Source organism: Salvia miltiorrhiza, chromosome 2 (genome assembly GCF_028751815.1).
Source record: "Salvia miltiorrhiza cultivar Shanhuang (shh) chromosome 2, IMPLAD_Smil_shh, whole genome shotgun sequence".
Lineage (NCBI taxonomy): Eukaryota > Viridiplantae > Streptophyta > Magnoliopsida > Lamiales > Lamiaceae > Salvia > Salvia miltiorrhiza.
The window spans coordinates 6,211,237-6,232,166 of NC_080388.1; the positions used below are offsets into that span (position 1 = coordinate 6,211,237).

At 39.5% G+C, this 20,930-nt stretch overlaps 3 protein-coding genes across 3 annotated transcripts; 1 reads left to right on the forward strand and 2 right to left on the reverse strand.

The window, feature by feature from the left end:
- Positions 1–131: 131 nt before the first annotated feature.
- On the reverse strand, positions 132–5,673 carry LOC131012837 (uncharacterized). Its single transcript, XM_057940824.1, has 9 exons — positions 5,538–5,673; positions 5,337–5,418; positions 5,097–5,175; positions 4,649–4,733; positions 4,204–4,312; positions 2,926–3,014; positions 2,684–2,748; positions 2,522–2,600; positions 132–403 (listed from the first exon to the last, which is right to left on the reverse strand). Exons 1-9 carry the CDS (start codon positions 5,598–5,600, stop codon positions 257–259), a joined length of 798 nt encoding a protein of 265 aa, XP_057796807.1. The 5' UTR covers positions 5,601–5,673; the 3' UTR covers positions 132–256.
- Positions 5,674–7,009: 1,336 nt separating this feature from the next.
- LOC131007902 (uncharacterized) lies at positions 7,010–7,504 on the forward strand. The gene has a single exon (XM_057934814.1). The coding sequence runs from the start codon at positions 7,010–7,012 to the stop codon at positions 7,502–7,504; it is 495 nt and encodes a 164-aa protein (XP_057790797.1).
- A 6,379-nt stretch (positions 7,505–13,883) lies between these two features.
- LOC131012838 (uncharacterized) lies at positions 13,884–16,655 on the reverse strand. Its single transcript, XM_057940825.1, has one exon. It carries the CDS (start codon positions 16,366–16,368, stop codon positions 14,164–14,166), a length of 2,205 nt encoding a protein of 734 aa, XP_057796808.1. The 5' UTR covers positions 16,369–16,655; the 3' UTR covers positions 13,884–14,163.
- Between the last annotated feature and the right edge of the window lie 4,275 nt (positions 16,656–20,930).

A 20,930-nucleotide genomic window follows, 5' to 3' on the forward strand; every position in this document is an offset into this window, starting at 1 on the left:
TTTATATTCAGTTAATATGCTTTTGTGCATCTGACGTACCCTAATATGTTATAAGAAAAAACAAGTAAAATAAAAAAGAGCAACAAAATAGCGGAACCAAATTGGACTGTAGCAGACGAAAAACTGAAACCTTGCCAAAGAACTCAGCTGCACAGACATTTTCATCAGGAAAGCAAGAATATTTGGTACAATCATGTAATATTTCTACATTTTAATTTACCAAAGCGTTTGAGCTTTTACCCTGTAGAGATTTAAATCATGTGCCTTCTGCTGTATCTTTCAACTTCTTTTTGGGCTTTCGTTTCTTCTGTTTTTCCTTGAGTCTCTTGAAATCTTTGACGCTCCTTTCCCATTGTTTCCTGTTTCTCTGGTAAAGAAGCATAGCAGCTCGGGCATCTTCGACCTGAAAAAAATGCAAGCGGAGCGAATAATGCCTCCAAAAATCAAGTATATTAAAGGAAGTCCAAGGCTCATTGTCAAGCTTACTATTGTGATGCCTGCATTTCCAACGAAGTAATAGCTATGATCTTATAGATATGGATAATTCATAATACAAAAACTCATATTATAAGATGTCTCACAGACCTAAGATCATAACACAGATCCTAAATTTAATATTTCCAGAGTGCACCTTCATTTTTTTATTTCATTTGCAGACATTTACGTTTAGGAAATTGGATCCATAATAAATAAAGGCAATGATATTCAGAGCTATCATCATTTGCCATAAGATAACATAAGTTCTCGTTTCATAATAATAAAAACAGTGGTCAAATACATAATTTAAAGATTATTGTCTTTTAAGTGTAAATAATACCCAGCAAGGGCTTAAGTATACCAAAGCAAAATATTAATTAAAACAAAGATTTGTAAATCAAATGCAAAAATAATATGATTATTCAGATGTAAGCCAATACCTCATAAACTACAATGCAATATATTTAGAAAAGATAGAAAAGTTAAAACAAAGGAAACACTTAGTTTGAGTAATAAGGAATGATTGATAAAATAATTTAAGTTAATCTGGTGTTTGGTTTGCATGATTCGACCGGTGATAGATAACTCGGCCCGCACTTTAATCATCCAATTGAATGATTATTTATCCTCTCAAAGGTTGGTGAATTATTTAGGGTTAATAGCCGAAGAATACACGAACTTTCACGAAATTTGCAAATTGCACATAACCTTCAAAAATAGCCTCAGAATACATTACCTTTTAATTTTGTTGCAAATTGCACACGCGTTGACCACCACTTTGATCGGTGTTGACGTGGCACCGGAATTTTCAGACGTGGACTCACCGGCATTCAAAACGACGTCGTTTTGAGTGAGTATAATTAAATTTAAAAAAAAAAATCATGAAAACCTTAATTCCTCTTCACTCCCAAACCAGCGCCTCCCTCACTCCCAAACCAACGCCTCCCTCACCAGCCGCCTGCCTCAGTTTACCACCACCACTCTAGTTCGTCGTCGACCGCCGCTCGCCTTCGCCCTCCTCGCCACAAGACGCGCGCGCACCGACCACCATCGAGGCCAAACGTCGCCGCTGCGCTGCTATTTCCGCGCCGCCGCTGTCCTTTTCCATTTGTAAAACGCCGCTCGCCACAAGATGCACGCGCACCGACCACCATCGAGGCCAGACGTCGCTGCTGCGCTGCTATTTCCGCGCCGCCGCCGTCCTTTTCCATCTGTAAAACGTCGACCGCCTCACCGGGTTCCAGCCACCGATTTAGATTTGGGGGCTCTTGATCGGATTTTTTGAGGAATATCTGATGGGAATTTGGGGAAATTTGGCTGGGAACTGAGAAATAAGCTCTGAATTTGGGGAAATTTGGGCTCTTGTCGTCGGGAAATTTCGCTGGGACCTGGAATAGGCTCTGAATTGGGAGGTGGTCTGCTGCTGCGTCGACGTCGGAGTTGCAGGCGGAGGGTAGGGTTACCGCCGTGGATCTAGAGAAAGGGGAAGGCTGGGCGGCGGGTTTAATTTCTGGCCAGAAGTTCCGATGGAGAGGCAGATGCTCGTGATTTCTTCTCATATTTTGATTTCTTTGATTTTTGTGGTGGTGGTTATGGTGGAGGTGAGGAAATACGGTGGTTTGTGGTGGTGGAATGGCTCGTTGGATTCTGGAATGGCTCGCCGGAAAAGTAAGGATTTTTTTTATTTTTTTTTTATTCTTCAAATTATCAAAACGTCGTTTTGCTCACATGGCTTGCCAGCGTGTAAAAAAAGTCACGTGGCTGTCCATGTCATCGTCAGTCAAACTTAAGAGTTGCCGGAATTTTCACCGTGTGCAATTTGGAACAAAATTAAAAGGTGGTGTATTCTGGAGCTAATTTTAAAGGTGATGTGCAATATGCAAATTGTAAAATAGTTCGTGTATTTTTCGGCTATTAACCTAATTATTTAATCATCCTCCAATCCCATCAAGCTTATCAATCTTATTTAATACATCCACCAAACCAAACGCCCCAAAATGCACTATTGGACTGATAACTTGGAGAGGAACTGGGAAACACTAACCGGACAGTGCTCGCCATTTTGAATGTCAACACTGAGAAATTCATCTGCAAGGTTCTTCAAGGAGCGACTTCGTCCTTCCCTGGTTATTCAATAATACATCAATAATATAAGTCATGTCAATTTCCACTCATTAAGAAGATCACACGGGTGGTAAGAGAGTACTTTAGAAATGGAGCATATTGTGCAGTATCTCGTATATCCTTCTTTGGATGTGTCAACAGCAATGCCTACACAAAACATTAAGGCATTGGCTTAAAATGCATATCTAGGAAAATCAAATGGTATAACCCTCCAACCACTAGTTCGGGGATTCGAGTCACCATAGGGGGGATGAGGAATCATTATCAATCCCCTTTAAAAAAAATTAATCAAATGGTATAAATATAGTCTGGAGATATACTTACTTTAAGATCATTGTGCAGCGCATGACCTACAAGGATTCTGCCATTGATTATCTCATCTACTTTTTTTTGAACAACATTGAAATCTTTTGCTGCAAAGACGAGAGAAATGGGAATAAATATGCAGGCGGAAAAGGAGAATCAAAGCAAAATAAATGAAGCCCATTTGCCCTATTGTTGCTCCTTCTTACATCCCATCCCAGCGTAATGCAAAAGGACATTTAAAGAACAAAGGGAAAAGGGGTGTCAGAAACTCAGGAACCCCAGCTTGAATCTCGATCAATCCATAAATCCCATCGAATAGAGTAAAAGACTAAAGCTCAAAGGATTTACATGTCGAATAGGGTCTCTTTTAATTACGTTACAACTAGGAGAAAAGTGATGTTTCACCACAATACATTTTCCAACTGTGTTCTCTTCAGAGAGAAATGCGACAAATGTCTTTCATACTTCCATTTTTCTTAGAATACATAGAATGCTAATACAACATTGACTAGGTACTTAGGTAAGACTTTGATATCGAGTACAACTGTGTCACAAACTTGGCAGAAGTTCTTGCATGCTTAAGGCAACTTCAAACCAAAAAGGAACAAGTAACCAATAACAAGTAATTATATGTTCTCTACTCTATTTGGGTTCAATCTCCAGAGAAAACCCTATTAAACAGTACATTCCCCTTTATAGACTTTACATCTGTAATTGATACCAAGGGAAAGATCATGTGAGGGTATCCAGACCCTAAGTACAGAATGGAGTTGCACTACTCTGAAAGATGCAATGGTTTTCTGTGATGCAAAACAAATTTAGAGACTCAACTTTGGGAACTAGACTGATTGCAATAGACTTTACATCTTGCTAGGTAATATTAATCAGATATATAGTTAAGAGTAAGTTACTAAATCCAAGATATTGGCAGGAAGAATCACAGAAGCTTATGGTCAAAACAATCTCTTAATAAGGTTAAGTCTTAAACACAAAGACATCTGTTTGGTGTGACTTCAACTTCTTCATTTTCTGAAATCTAAATATTTCCAAAAATTTCAAAAGTACCCTCCTCTCCCCACCTACCTAAGGAAAGCCAAAATTAAACAAATTCTTTTTCCTCAGAATGTACATGACAATCACTTTACAAATAACATGTGAAATAGGATGCAGTAGCAAGTCAGGAGTAAACTAAGGTTTGAATGCATCTTATCAAAAATAAAAACAAGGAAAAATATTCTAATAGCGTCGAAACAATACAAATTTGAAAACTGATTGCAAAATTTAAAAATTACCTACCTTTTTTTAAGTCACGAGGCCGAATCCCACTTATTTCAGTACGAAAATCAACAACATATTCCAGCGGACGTACATACTCGTCGTATACAACATTTCCCCATTTGTTTACCTGCCATATACTAAAGTTGATTTAGTAACCAAACAAGTAATGTGCGAGCAGATGGTTCCATGATTTCAACACATCATGTCAAGATACATATACCAAGGGAAAACACAAGACTAAACTACAAGATAACAAGCAATGAATTTTACATCGTTGACCCCAACCCAAAGAAAAAGAAGATGATATTCTACAGTGGCAGAGAGCACTTTATTGCAATCTAATGCTTCTTGATAAAAGCTACATGGTTGTCCACCAGATTCAGTACATGCTGCTTCATATCAGTGTTCAAAATAGTAATTGCATGGTATGAAAGTTAGAGCAGCAGAAGAAGGAAAAAAGTACCAGAGTTACTCTTCCAAGAGCACTCTTGTTCCCCAGTGAGCTAACACCAACCATTTCACAATCCATAGCCACCATTTCTGTGAGACTGCCAGGCATAATATGAGTATGGAACATAAGAAAAACACCATGCAGAAAATCACCAAGAAGCAGGAGAAAACAATTCCACTCTGCAGCTATACCTAAGCAGAACTTAAAATTTTATGGCAGTTTGCTATAATAATATTAACAATAAACAATGATTCCCATACTTCTAGCTCAGAAAGCACAGCAGTTAATTTACACATACTAATTCTGATCCAAATATTCAATACCATATAATACCAAAAAAATTCCTCGTTTTCATCTTTCAACAGTAAACTCAGCAAAATATTTGTAGAACCAACTATGAGTAACCTCAATTCCATCCAAATATTATCAAACCGCAATCTTCATCAACAATGAAACTAACCTGCAGTCAGAGGAAATTGGAATCAATGGATTTGGTTTTGATGCTTGTGACTCCTCATTCGACCTCTCCTTCCGCTTCCCTATTCATCCCGAAACAAATTAATAAAGTGAGCTAAAAGTGGAAGAATAAGTAACTCAAACCTTAACAAAATGTTCCCCTCACAAACAACACACATACAAACACAAGAATAAATAAAATCAATAAAGTAAACCCCAAACACAAAAAAATGCACAATACTACCTAATATGCTTCTCGACGTTTCTGTATTTGATTTACTTGAGTGCTTGGAAAAATTATTCTCGGAGCCATTGAGTTTCAGCTTCTGCACAAATAACACACGCGCACACAGATTATGAATAAAGAACAATCCAAACAGAGTTCGAGTAAAAAACAGCTGCACAGAAATATACAAATTCATAATGCATTGAAAGAGAAGAGTACCTCCTGAAGCTGAGTCCAGTTGGGGTTGAGAATTTTGCTAGGGTTTTTGAGTTTGGCGGCCATTTCCCCTCCACTTCGGCGCTTCAGTTTAAATCAACGAACCACACCAAAAGTCGCTGTTTTTGTACAACTTTTCTAACATGAAGAAAATAAGATTTAAAAAATAAGTAATACTCCCTCCGTCCCTGAAATGGCTTCCTCTTTGGGGACGGCACGAGTTTTAATAAAAAATTGTAAAGTGTATTGATAATGGAGAAAAAGTGATATAATTATTATTGGAAGTTGTGAAAAGTGTTATAATTAGTATTGAGAGTGGTGAAAAGTGAAAAGTAAGAATAAATAAAGTATTATTAGTGGTGGGGTAGGTTTCCAAAAATGGAAAGAAAGAAAGAGGAAGTTATTTGGGGGACGTCCCAAAATGGAAAAAGAGGAAGTTATTTTAGGGACGGAGGGAGTAAAGTTTTTTTTTAAAAAAGACAAACTTTGGACTAAGCACACTGACAGAGATGCCCACGGTCCGGTTCCAGGTTCGAACCGAACCGGAACCAGCGGTTCCCAATTCCAAAACTTGGAACCGGAATCGAATCGAAATATAACCTTCACGATTTCGATTTCGAACCGTGAACCGACGGTTCCGGTTCGAACCGTGAAAACCATCTACTTTTTTCCTTTTTTTGGTAATTTTTTATGTATTTAAATGAAATATGCTTTAATAAAATAAAAAACACAACAAAATATAAATTGCATAATTACTTTATTTCAATATTGAATTATAATTCAAAGTTGTACCTTACAACTCTTATAAATACAATTTACAAATTGCAACTTTTGGATGCTAAAATAAAATTACAACTCTTAATTTACAACTTGTAATTTGGGAAAAAGAAAAGAAATAAAGGAAATAGGACTTGATCTTAATTATAACATTTAAGTTATAATTAAGTTGCCTACGTATCCCGAATGAATCAAAGTCCACGTAGTTCTCTTACATTCGTCTTACCTTTGGTGACAACGCATAATCATGAAGGCTTCTACATGTCGAAGTCGAAGTCATTGTCGAAGTCTTCGCCTTCGGTGCATTGAGATGACTCGCTCGCATCGGTGGTGTCGCCTTCGGTCGTGGATATGGGGTACTCTATGAACAAATCATCTCATTTGTTTTCTTGCTCTCTTGCTTCGGCTAATGTATGATCTTTGAGCAATAGTTTGGCTTTAAGATTATGCGGTGCCATTTGAGATCTTCGTTCATCGAGCATGTATCCCATTTCGCTAAAAGCTTGCTCGACCGCTACAGTTGATGCCAGGACGGAAAAGATCTCTTTCGTCATGATTGCAAGGATGAGATATTGGCCTTGCTTAATTAACCACCAATGCAACAAGTCCACATCATTTGGCCCTGCATTAAGCAATTCCCCTCTCTTTGGCTCCCTAGCGTATTCTTCTAATTCGAAAAATTGTGTTTGACTACTACTATGACCTTTAGTGGCGAAAAAACTTTGAAGCATTTGACCCGCTTGAGTACTAGTGTCAAATCCATAAGAGGAAGACTTGCTACTCCTAAGCAATTGTTAGAGTGGGTGCCCTTCTCGGACGGTTCAATTACTAAGGATGGTGGTGGAGTGGGAATTTACATAGCTTCCCTTGCCGAAGATGTATTACAATTTGCAGTCAAAATGGAGTATAAGATATCTAATAACGATGCAGAGTATGAGGCAACCATCAAAGCTTTACAAATGCTAGTACATTTGAATGTTGAAAAGGTGATCCTTTATACGGATTCACAGTTAGTGGCTCAACAATTCATGGGTCATTATGAAGTCAGGGAGGAACGAATCGAAGTTTACTCACAAAAGTTGAAAACGCTCTCAAAGAAATTCGAGGAGTTTGTTCTACAGCAAGTACCCAAATTCGAAAATGGGAAGGTTGATATGCTGGCTCGAATGGCTAGTGCACTGGATCAGATTTAGGATGGGAAGGTGGTATTCATACAGGCAGCGGAGCCTCACGAGCCCACAGTTATGGTTTTGAATCCAGCTCAAGACTGGAGGACCCATATAATGTATTTTCTCAGAACGGGAACCCGCCTGGATGAAAATGTGCCTCAAAGGGCTATGTATGCTAAATTTTGTATCATGAATGACCAACTATACAAAAGGTCTTTCACTCACCCTTACCTTAAGTGCCTCTCAGCAGAAGAGGCTATGTACGCTCTGAAAGAGATACACAGGGCTGTTGCGGGAATCACTCAGGCTATAAAAATTTGACCAAGAAAATTATCAGAGCTGGATTTTATTAGCCCGAGATGATGAAGGATGCCAAAGAATATGTTCAAAAGTGCGGGAGCTGCCAAAGAAATGCTCCCAAAATACATGTACCAAGGGAAGGCATGGGCTTAATGTATTATTCAAGTCCGTTTGACAAATAGGGGATCAATATTGTAGGGAAGCTCCCTACGGCCTTAGGAGGAAAGTGTTATATGATCGTTGTAGTGGACTACTTCTCGAAGTGGATCGAGGCAGAAGCTGTGGCTAAAATCGATGATGTTACTGTAGAAAAGTTTATCTGGCGCAATATCTGCTGTCGTTATGGGACCCCGAGGATATTGATCTATGATAATGGGACACAATTTACCAATGCTAGAGTGCAGGATTTATGCGAAAGATTGGAAATTGCACAAAGATTTGTTTATGTGGCTCATCCTCAAGCAAATGGGCAAGTAGAGCTGGCGAACTGAATTCTCTGATAAAGACTACAGAGGAGACTGGAAAAGAGCAAAGGAAAGTGGGTTGAGGAGCTGGATACAGTGCTCTGGGCTATCAGAACTAGCCCAAAAATAGCTATGGGGGAGGCTCCTTTCACTCTGGTGTATGGAGCTAACGTTGTTGTCCCAGTAGAAGTAAGGTTGACCTCTCATAGAGTGGAAAATTACGACGAGATTCAAACTGATGAATTAAGAAGGATGGATCTGGATCTCATTAACATGGAGAGAAAAAAGGCTAAGATCATATCTGCAACGTACAAGAGCCAGATCAAAGCAAATTATGACAAAAAGGTCAACATCAAACGATTTGAGAAGGGAGATCTCGTCCTCAAACGAGTAGACGCATGCAAGCCTGTGGGGAAGATCGAAGCAAACTAGGAAGGTCAATTCGTTGTAACAGAAGTGCTCAGAAGAGGGGCTTACCATTTGTCTGATATGGAAGGAAGACCTTTAACTCAGTCGTGGAATGTGTGTACTTTACGCAAATTTTATGTTTGAAAATTTAGAAACTTTATGATTTCGAATGTATTAGACCGAATACTCTTTTTCTCCACTGGGGTTTTAACAAAGTTCGGGGACCCGTTTATTAATAAAATATTTGGATTCGTAGGGACATTATGTCTCGTTTTCTTATTACTATATCTCGTCCTACTCTTTATAGCTCTCAATAGAGCAGCCTTAGGTCAATGCCCGCAAGGGATCAGACCCCCATCCCACTCTTTATGGCTCTCAACAGAGTAGCCTTGGGTGAATGCCCGCAAGGGATCAGACCCCCGTCCCATTTTTTATGGCTCTCAGCAGAGCAACCTTAGGTCAATGCCCGGGAGGGATCAAACCCTGCACCACTCTTCATGGTTCGCTCAGCAGAGCATCTTTAGGTCAATGCCCGCAGGGGATCAGACCTTTGTTTTCATTCTTCAAAGTTTCAAAGCTTACTCAACAAAGCAACTTTAGCTCACCACATGTAAAGGAAAAGTGATTTATAAAAACGTGGATAATATCATTGAATACAAATGGGATCTCCTTTATTTACATCTTGTTTGACAATAATAAAATCTTTCCAACAAGAAAGGTTACAAATTAGAGTTTGGAATAAAATACATGTTCGTAAACAAGTACTCACATGGACCAAGTGGGGAATAGGGGTGCATACCCCCCACCATGGTCTAAACAATAAAGGAAAGGCATAAATTTGCACCAAAAAAATTAAAAAGAAGAAAGAAACAACAACTCTGCATTTGAAATTTTAAAAGAATCAATAAAAATAGAGCAGTAAGGAATAACAAGAGCTATATTCACAAGGTAAATCTGTACAAAGATTCAGACTGAACATGATAAATCATAAGTTCTAAAGCAGAGCCTAAGTTCAAAATATTGGTTCTTTTACAAAAGGAGTGAGAGTTCCAGCTCGGGACTGTCGATCCAATGGCTAATTACCAACGACTTGGTTAGTCTTGGCCTTGACATTATCGATCTTCGCTTTGACATTGTCGATCTTGGCCTTGATATTGTCAATTGTGTCGGAGCTCACCACTTCAGCTTTCGGGGTCGTCGGTGATGTCCGTGATCTCCACCTCCTCCAAGGTATGACTTACAAAAGCAGGAAGACAAGCGGCCGCAGCAGAGGAGGAATCCTGACTCTGGGAAGCCTTAGCACGAGCCTCTTATTTCTGGCGATTTGCCTCTTCCACAGGAGTAAGGACATCCAGAGGGAAGAGCAATGAGGCTAGGAGTTCTATGGGAAGGAACACACGAAATGGGCAATGGCTTTTTCAAAGGCAGTCATCCACCAGGCGTGATCCATGGGAAGAGAGTCGTCGACCCCCATAGTCTCGTTTAGACCAACTGCATCAATCTGCAAAATGAGACTGTCGAAGTTAAATTTCAACAATCTGCTCCTCGCTCACCCCAAAGGCTCAAGCAGCATTCCTCCCAATATCTTTCGCCAGGAAACCGTAAGCACCAGAGAGTTTATCCAAGAAGGCAGGAGAACAAAGATAATCCCCTATCAGACCATCTCTTACGGTCTTCAGAAATTCTTATCCATAGCAGACGTGAAAACATGATCCCTAAAGTGCAGGCCTCCCCCGGTGAAGCCCGCCTTACGGGTGGCCTCCATCTTACCCGCCTCTGCCGCCTTCAGAGGTGAGAGCTTGTTTCTCACCTTGTCAAGGTCATGCTCCAGAGAATAAATCTTGACCTCAACATCCCCCAAGTCCCTCTCCTACTGTTGGATAGTTTCCTCAGCAGAGCTGAAATGCTTAGTCAGCTCGACTACCTCATTATCCTTGGAGAGATATGAAGACCGCCAATGGTCAATGGCAGACCATTCCCCATGCTCCAGGCGATCAGCCAGATCCGCGTATGAGAACATAGCTTATGAAAAGTGAGATAGACTCCGTAAGAAATAATAACAATAATAATGATGAAATATGAATAACTCTTTAGTTCGGTCTCGCTGAGGATCATTAGTTCCCATGTTTGGTACCTGTTTATAAACAAAAAATAGAAAAATCAAGTTAACTGTGCTTGGAAAAGTGTCTGCGCAGCATCCCTATGCTGGAATATGATGTTCCCTTTAATATTGAGACTCTGCGACCCTGGGGCCCACGGGACCCATATAGAATTCCCAGAATAATAAAGCCCCTTAGAAAACCCACGAACTCCAGCCCATATCATAATTTCAAGATCAAACGTACGGACTTGTTATGAAAATAGATGGATAAGAGGATCCACTCCGAAGAACATTTACGCCAGTTACCAAATTCATCCAGGAAATAAACCCAGGAAAACCATCCAAACGGAATAATACTAAGCACCAAGAGAACCGATATTGTTAACCTCCATAATAAGCACATCCACCACACACGACTCAACCAACAAGAGAATCGTTAGTCAAAACAACAATGATTAAAACGCTAAACATAGGGCTAAGCAGGGCACACGAGAGAAACCACACTAATGCAACAGGGCAACATCGATAATTACAGAACAATAAGGGCTTCCCAAAGATGAAACACACCATGATAACTAGGCAAACTTACAAGAAACGCATCAGGGATTTTGTGAACCACACATATAATCATAAAATTTCGTCACCTTAAGATTTTATCTGCAAAACATCAAAAGAACTCAGATCCAAGCATTTATTCAAAGATCGATCTGAAAACCTACCCGTACTCCATAGATCCACTTTAAACGACGAATAACATTCAAAGAATCAAGGTAAACACCGTCCAAAAACTCAAAGCACCGAAAGAATACAACCCAGAAACATATGGAACTCACGCCTTAGCCCGCCAATTGGTAAAGCACAAAACCAACACCTAAACTAAACATAGATATATGAGGTAGAAATCGACCTGTTTACTCAAGAACTCTTCAAACACAAATTCGAATTTCTGAACAACTTCCTCCAAACTTAGAGAATATCGGCTATTTCTATTAAAATTGTGTGAGAGCCTCCGAAGAGGATTACATAGAGTATTTATAGGGATCACAAGGGCAAAAGGTACGAAGATCTTTTTACATTTCACACGTACTCTGCATGTACTGATATGGGTGGCGGTCACTATCTAAGAGGTTGTTCTATTCTAACTAACTTGCAGCTTTACGATCACAGTGTTGCAGGTCAATGCTGCGCTGGTCAAAGTCTCGCATGTCTGCGCATGTATTCCATGCTCTTCGTTCCATCCAACTATCTTTGATAATCTTGAAGAATGACTTGCCTCTTCAGTTGTCTTTCTTTGTTCTGCGCTGATAAACGTGACCACTCTAACTTCGCTCGCCTCTCCAATGGTCCTTCAAAGTCTGCGCAGCCGAACTGTCTGCGCTGCTGAACTGTACTTCTCCAATGGTCCTTCAATGTAGCAGCGCTGTCAAACCGTCTGCGCGGGCTTCTTTTCTTCAGGCTTTGGTTTAAGAGGTTAGCTTACGTACCTGCGCAGTTGACACAGTCTAAAATTCATAGATATAGACACAAATAAACGTTTTCCCTGTGACTGCGCTGGTGAGGTTCTCATCCCTCATCACTAATAAAGCTGAAAAAGGTGATATGGATGAAATATAAGGGTAGTTGACTAAAGTGATCAAGATAGTTGACAAAAGTGTTAAGGTGTTGTGAATGAGTCCACTAGTGATAAATTGTAGTAAATACTCCCTCCGTCCATTAAAGAGATTCCTAGGAGGGAGTGGCACGGGTTTTAAGAAAAAATATTATTGAGTGTATTGAGAGTAGATAAAAGGTAGTTGAGTGTATTGGGAGTGGTGAAAAGATGTTATAATTAATATTGGGAGTTGTGAAAAGTGAAAAGTAAGAGGATTATAAGTGGTGGGTATAGTCCAAAATAGGTAGGAAGTTCTTTTGTGGACGTCCCAAAAAGGAAAGATATGAAGTTCTTTCGTGGACGGAGGGAGTATAAAATATAAAAATGATAAAAGTGTTTTAAGGTGGGTCCATTAGTGACAAAGGGTAGTAAATATAGGAAAAGAAGAAGAGTTAAAGGGTACAAAAAGCAGAATAGGGCATTAAATTGTGGACAGATTTTTAAAGGCATGTGGTGCATTAAATTGTGGACGGAGAGAGTATAATATTTTTTCACAATTTTCAATAATAATTATAATACTTCTTCTCTACTTACAATATACTTAATAACTTTTTCTTATAATCTATGCCGTTCCCAATTAGAAAGTTATTTATGGGACAGAAAGAGTATGATTCATCATCAAATAAATGTTTTTACCAATTTTTATTAAAATTCATATCTTATTGGACCGGGGAAGTACTGTATGTCTTAAGGACTCATCCCTGGTAATTATGTAGCGTCATTATTTTAAAGAGGAAATGCAATATGATGATGGTTTTAATGAACAAAAGATAGCCAAACGGCAGTGGCATTGATTTTTGGAGATGGCAGCCTTTTGCCCCATTTGACTGCAATTTTATTATCTTTATTCATTCAGCAATTGTTGCTTCTGTGTTTTCCAATGTTGAACCTCACATGTCTATGATAACTCCTTTTGCTTCAATCGACAAATACATACAAACACATTGCTAGACCCCAGCCTGTCCACTGTCCCTCCACATTCTTCTCAATTTTAATTTCTAATTGTCTATCTTATTCTTCTTATCTTTTTTATTTTATTATTTTTTCATGTGATTGCAAACAATTTCTGAATATTGATTGTGATTGAGGCACATGCCTAGATTGCGTATTATATTGCATCTAGCCTAATTATATCCCATCTTCTTGCCAATTTGTTATGTTTCAATACAACACAGAATGTCCCCATCTATGAATCCGCGAAAATAATTATATATATATATTTTTAAGTGCTATTTTTAATTTAACTTTCATATTAAATATTTTATTATGAATCAAAGTTAACGATTTTTAAAAAATAATTAAAAAGAAAAAGAGAAGGAATTGAAAATTTGATGGAAAAAGATTTATATTAGAACTCTTTCTTTTTTTTTGTAAGTAGCGTTGCACAAAAAAAATTTGAAAAAAGGGACAAAGAATCTGCTGTCCATGGGTTAAGCATATGAAATAATTTTGAAAAACAATTAATGTAAGAACAAGGTATATACAAACAAGCGATTCATGCTAAAAGTAGATAACCTCCACCTAATACATTACAAGAGCAAAATGGAAGATACAAAAGCTGTTAAAATTTTCTAAAAAAATAATTAGAGTATCATAAAGCTAATTCTTAAAAGATGAAAAAAAAAATTAAAAAAAAAAGATTTACAGAAAAGAAACATGCCTTGGAAGCAAAAGTACTGTGCACCAATACACTTCTCACTCACGCTCTAAACTCGAAAAGATTCCCAATAATCCTTATTTTACGCCAGCTCAGCTCGGCTCAGAAGCCGACTCCAGCTGCGCCGACTCCCATCGCGGCGCACCTGTGCGGCTCCAGCTTCCTCACGGCGTTCTTCCAGAAACACGACTCCGGCGCAAGCTTAGCCGCCGCCGTCCTCATCGGCTCCGACTTGCACCTCGTCAGCACAAACGGCTCGTACGCCACCGCATTGACCAGCTTCTGTTCTATCATGGTGGCCATCGACGCCGCCGCCGCCGCGGCCGGTAGAGAGCACGACGACCGCGGCGGCTGGTGGAGCTCACTCTTGTCGATAATAGGCTTAGGCTTGGAGTCGACGCTGAGCCGCCTTTTCACAGGCTCGTGGTCGCATCCGCCGGGTTTCGCGGCTTTGGGCGCCCTGCGCGGCCGCTCCGGCAGCCACCTCGTGAAGTCAGTGCTGCAAACCCAGGTTTCTCTCGAAACTTCCATCGACAGCTTCGGCTCGCACATCATTAACAGCAAGCATTCCGGCAGTAACGGCTTCTCTTTTTCTTTCTTTTCTTCATCTCCATTGTTACTCGCCATGACCACCAATTCTTGCGTTTGTTGATTTTCATTTGGTTTTGCCGCTGCTGCTGCTTGCTCTTCTTCATCTTCATCAGCGGTGGTCTCCGCCGCCGCCGCCTGGTTTTCTTCCTCACGGTTTAGCAAAACTGCCTCTTTTAGTATAATACTCGACTCTTGTGCTTCTTTGTCCATATCGGCGGCGGGTTCTTGAAGGAGGAGCGGCGCTTCGTTGCTTTGAAGAGTTTCTTCATCTGATTGTGTTGAGGGAGAAAGATGGCAAACTGGACTATCTTCTTCCTCGTCTTGAATTGGGCAGCAATCTTCAAACTGCTCTGCATTTTCTTGGTCGAGAAGAGCTTCAAACGATGACATATTCGACTCTACTTCTTCTTCCTCTTCCTCTTCTTCTTCTTCTTCCTCTTCTTCCTCCTCTTCCTCCTCTTCCTCCTTCTCCCCGCCTTCTTCTTCTTCTACCACCATAGCTTCCTCAACTAGCATCTCTAGCTCCTCTGTTTTTTCTTCAACCATTTCCTCACTGCTAATCTCCAGTTCCTCTTCCTTAATTTCTTCGAGGTCTCCTTCTATTTCCGGGTTGTCTTCGACTTCATTTATGATCTGTTTTTCCTCAGCTGTTTCTTCCCCAGAAACAGCAACTTGTTGCTCAAAAACTTCATCTTTGGCATCAGCCACATTTTGTTCTTCATTTCCATTCTTGGCGGCGTCCCAGCTGAAGCGGTTTGCGAGAGCAGCCATTTTCATGGGGTCAGATCTGCATCTCATCAACAAGAGTGCATTTTTGGGCGGTATGCAAATGCTGACTCTAGCTGCTTCTTCTTCCTCTCTCTCTAAACTCTGCCCCTTCAACTCAATCCTATCATCCTTAACCTCAATATCCTCGAACACGTGCCTTCTAGAAGTCCTCATCGAAACCCTATTCTGCTCCTCCTCCTCGTCTTCCTCATCTCCGCCGCCAACCACCAATTCGATCTCCCTCCTCTTCCCTCCCTCGCCGTCATTCACGGACACCAGCCACCGGGCAAACACAGCCCCGCATCCATTTTCACTCTTCTCGCTCTTCTCTCTCTCACTGGTCGAGAAACAAGAACTTCTGCAGGGAAACAGGCAGCTGAACTCGGCCCCGAACGTCCGCAGCGCCTCGCAGATCGAGATCGGCAAATGCACCCATCTCTGGTTACGGTGCTGCGGCAGGCATTCCTGAGGCGCTTGATAATGCGCGCTCGCGTTGGAATATCTCTTATCGTCTGCATCGCCACAAGATTGCTCCATCTTTCTGAAACTCACTTCGCCACTCCGGCGCTTGGAGAGGCTGCGGCTCTGCTTCACCTTCTTCTTGGTCTTAACTCTGACTTGGCCGATGCAGGTGACTTTGGGGGAAGAGGGCTCCGGGTTGTCGAAGCCACAGCCTCTTTTTTTGGCTGTGGTGGTGAAGAAGGGGGAGGCTTGGCCGCCCTTGAGGCTGCCGTTGGTGCGGAGGCGGCGGCTGAGGGAGGAAGAGAGTGAGGCGGGGCCGGCGTCGCGGGCGGCGCGGCCGGGACTGAGTATTGATTTGGAGAGTTTCATGGAAGAGGAAGAGAGGCGGGAGGTGAAGCAGATGAAGAGCTCGCTGGAAGTGGCGGCAGCGGTGCTGCTGCTGCTACCCGTGCTAGTGGTGCGGAAATGGGGTCTATCTATGTCCATTTCTACTAATTCCTGATATTAGTGTGTGTTTGTGTTTCTACTGCCCTAATTTTTCTGCCATGGACGAATGTTGCTGTGCAGTAAAAGTTAAGAATGGTGGGGTATGGAGAGAGAGAGAGTGATGATTGTACAAGACGAATGAGAGTGGGAAATGGAGAATGGGTGATAAAGCTGTGTTTTGTATTGTGGGGATGCTGGATAACGAGTGAATTCGAGAGGAGTACTCACAGTGTCTGTGTGTTTGTGTCAAAGAGAGATGGCGATATCACTTTATTTTATGATACTACTTCCCTCCACAAAAAAGAGTTATATTTAGGGTTCCCTCGAGTTCGATACGAAGTTTAGGGAAATTGTTAAATTATGTTTAAATAGAGTAAATAAATTTATAGAGGTAATGCTAATATCACTTTCAAAATTCCTCAATCTCCAGTTCGGATCCTCTGTCCCCATTACCCTGTCCCACTCCCTGTCCCACCCATAAAACTACAGCGTTTTGAACTTATTAGCATAATCCCTTCTTAATTGATTAAATTCGCTCAATATCGGCTCGGCTTGTTGTAGCCGTGAAATTTTTTCTTCTACTTTCCTTCTGCAGATCAAACAATCTCCCTTCTTCTTCGGAAATTTTCGATCTCCACCGAAAAATGGGGATTTCGTTCGCATCACAGGATTTGGCTAGGGATCTCCATCACCAATCTTACTCTTCCGTCAATCTTTTCTTCTTCTTCTTCCCAAACTTTCAAACTCAATTTTTGGTGCTTTTATTTTACAGCAAGAACCAACTTATTGTGGTGAACATCACGACGTCCATCGTCGGCGCAATCGAACTTCTTGATTTTGCTTCTTTTACCTTGAAGTCGACGGTGAGTATTTTCTTTTATTTTTTAGTTTTCCGTGAGTTCTTAAGTGTGTGCAGAAACTATTTCTTTTCGGCCACAATGGCAGCTATTTGATGTCGCAGCAGCCGCCCTGTGCTCCACGGTTGCAGGAACCCCTGATATCACAAGGCAGTTTATGGCTACAGGACAATCCATCTTGTAAGTATCATGGAACCTCTCAATGCTAGGTACAATGTCTTTCAACGTGGAAGACAACGTTTTGAAATGGGCAATCAACTTTTGGCATTCAATTTCATACTCGGCAGGAGATATTACGTCCCGTACATAAGCTTTCTCAAGCTCTTCAAATGGCGAAGTCCATTCTCGAGAGGCAGAAACAATCGGGTCATTAGGACTTAACCCATCCGTTGCTGCAGCATTCCCATTGGATATACCCAGCCTCGTAGCGGTGGACTTCATACGAACAAGTATACCAACTCATAGCCATAGGACCGGGAGAAGACGAGCTAATACTTGTGCTAGGAGCCTGCTTTGCATTAATAACTTGAGCACCACCTCCACCTGCAGCTGATATCATATCAGCTGGTTCACTGCCTTGTTTTGACTACGGGTGATCACACGACATTCCTTCTGCAAACTGAAGCCAAGCATCATTGAGTCTGTCCTCAAAGTGTGCTGGTGCTATAGCTAATTCAAAAAAGAACCCTTTTCCCCTTCTGCAGAATCACAACAAAAAAAAATCCAAATGAAATGAATGTTGGTCATACTCTACAAGAATGATTGAGATACATGAAATAATTTATATTTGTCACATTTTCCCCTCCGAAATAGAAGCACCACTGCACCAGTGTTCTGATTAGCACTAACACAAATGAGTAGCAAATAAATGGATTTCATGATCTAATTTCTGAACAATTAGCCACAATAGTTCAAGTTCATCAGCAATCTATGCAAATTAAGCTTAATATAGAAACAAACATTCAAAATCAAGCAAATTTTTGCAGGTTACATTCAGCAGAAAAGAAATCGTTACTGACTAACTCAAGAGACACTTGATTGAAATACCACGAATAACTATAAAATTATAAAAGAAAGCTTACTTATCTCTTGAATGTAAATTATTCGATTGCGCCGAAGACCGAATATGTCCCCCACAGTAAGTTGGTTCTTGTTGGAAGAATAATAGCAGAGAAAATCGAGTATGGTAGTTTGTGAAGATGAAGAAAAAATTGAAGCAAGACCAAGACTGATTTTGGATGAAGAAAAAATTGAAGCAAATCGCGTGTGGAAGATGAAATTCTCTCGATTTTGTGGAGAGAGAAATGTTTTCAAAGGAAAAGAGAAACATTCGATCTGCATCTGCTATAGGAGAGAGAAAGGAGAAATTAAGATGAAGATGACAGCTTGCTTAAGCCGAGCCGATAACTCACATAATTTAATTAATTATCAGCATATTTTGTTTAATTAAAAGGGGCACACTTATTATGGGTAAAACGACATAGTATTGTAGTGGGACAGGGAGTGGGACAGGGTAAAAGGGACAGAGGATCCGAACTGATCAATCTCGGATTAATTTTTTATGACAATAATTTTAACTTTAATAAAATTATTCAATTAATTTTTAACGTTTTAATTTTTCATCTTAATTTAAGTTAAATTTCAAACTTCATTTTAATTCAAGTTAAATTTCAAATATATTGTTAAATTAATTCAAGTTTAATTTCGGAATTTGAGTTTAATTTTTTAAAATTTCAGCATGTACAATTCTTGTCAATGAAAAATGGATCATAACACAATAATAAAAAAGTACTCAATGTAGAGAAAGTAAAACTATTGTCTGTTGAGAGGTCAACAATAAAGAAAATAACAAGCAAATTTGAAGTGAGTAAAAGCTTGCTTGGAGTGTGGATAAAAGAAAAAAAAGTGAAAGCACATACCAATACAATTAAGTCTGCTCTAACACTTCAAAATCACTTCAAGATCGATCGCGCAAGGGTAATTGGCGATGAGGATGGGTGCAAAAGTAGGGTTTCACACTGATTTCACTTAAGATAATCGGCGATGAGGATAGGTGCACAGAGAGAGGTGGCGCAAATCGGGTTCTGAAATTAGGGTTTCACAGAGAAGTGAAGCGGCGCAAGATCTAGAACAGTCTTGGGTTTTAACGAAAATGGAAGAAAATGTTGTGACCGAATTATGCAAATGGGGGAGGGTTTAATTAAGCAATAGTGTAGGATTCAATTAAGGAATAAAGTAGAGTGTTTAGGATTTATTGTGGTAGGTCCATCAATGGCAAATAAAGTAAATATAGAAATAAAGTAAGGGTAAAATTGTCAATAAAGTGAAATATGACCCTTTTTTGTGGACGGAGTGAGTAATTTTATTGGACAAGAAAAGGTACTCCCTCCGTACACGATATCGTTTTCATTTTGTGGATGACACATGTTTTAAGAAAATGATGGATAGTACTCCGTCCATCCACGAAAAAACTAAATACTTTTTCTTTTTTGGTCGTCTACAAAAGAACTTTTCACCTATTTTTGGATTATACCCCAATACTTATAAATATTTCATTTACCCTTACTTTTTACCTTTTTATCATTCTCAATATTTATTAAAACACATTTTCACAATTCCAATACACTCAATAACATTTTCTCTACTCTCAACACACTCAACAATTATTTTCTTAAAACTCGTGTCATTCCCTCCTATGAAGTTTTTTCGTGGACGGATGGACTTGTTGATAATAGTAATATTGTTGTGAATGAAGTACTTTGAGTCCCACTATTATTGTGAGTGGAAGTTTGTAGATCATACTATTAGTGAAAACAAATATCTTGAACCGATCAAAATGATAAAAGTGAAAATGATATTGTGGATGGAGAGAATACAATATTTAAGTTTTAATGATGATGAGATGGATTTTTTTTCTTCGGTTTATTTCTAGAAAATCTATATTCAGATTGTGGGCCCATTTTAGCACTTTTATTACTCCCTTAATATATCCACTTTATTTATTGGTAAGTTTTCCACCTACAACAAAATAGACTCTTATTCCTCTTATAATACATTTAATTATTTTATTAAAATTCATATCATTTAAAAATGGATACATTTTATAAGAACAGTGCGAGTATTATTTTTTGGTAGAAAGTAAAATTTTAAATCGAAAATTGTTGCAATCTTTTGGTTCCTTTTCGCGGAGCTAGTATATTAATTAACCGCATATAAATTTTTTTTGATAAAATATCTATTTAGCTATCACATAAAGTTGAAGATATGCGGGCCTTAAAAAAAAGTTGAAGACATGACTTATGAGACTAACATACACGTGATCGTCTTCAATCAATTATTTGATGAAATTTTATTTGACTGGAGTGAAACAAATTATATTTGGAGAATATGTTTCAAGTAGGTTAATTCAATTTATTTAGTTTTTTAGTATCGGTTTTAGTTGAATGAGAAATTAATGTGTAAAGTAACTTGGTAACTTAAGAGGTCATTTGAGAGTGAAGGCTTGTGTTCTCTCAAAATGTGCATAATCCTAATTGTTGGTGTTGTTGGGATATGAAGTTCAAAAAGAATGCTTCAAATGATCTGAATGTTTTATATATATATATAGGGAGAGGTTCAAAAAAGAACCATAAATAGAAGAAGACCGGAGAATCATTTTCAGTCATTCGATCATCAAGATCTACGGTGGATGAATGCAGATCCTGG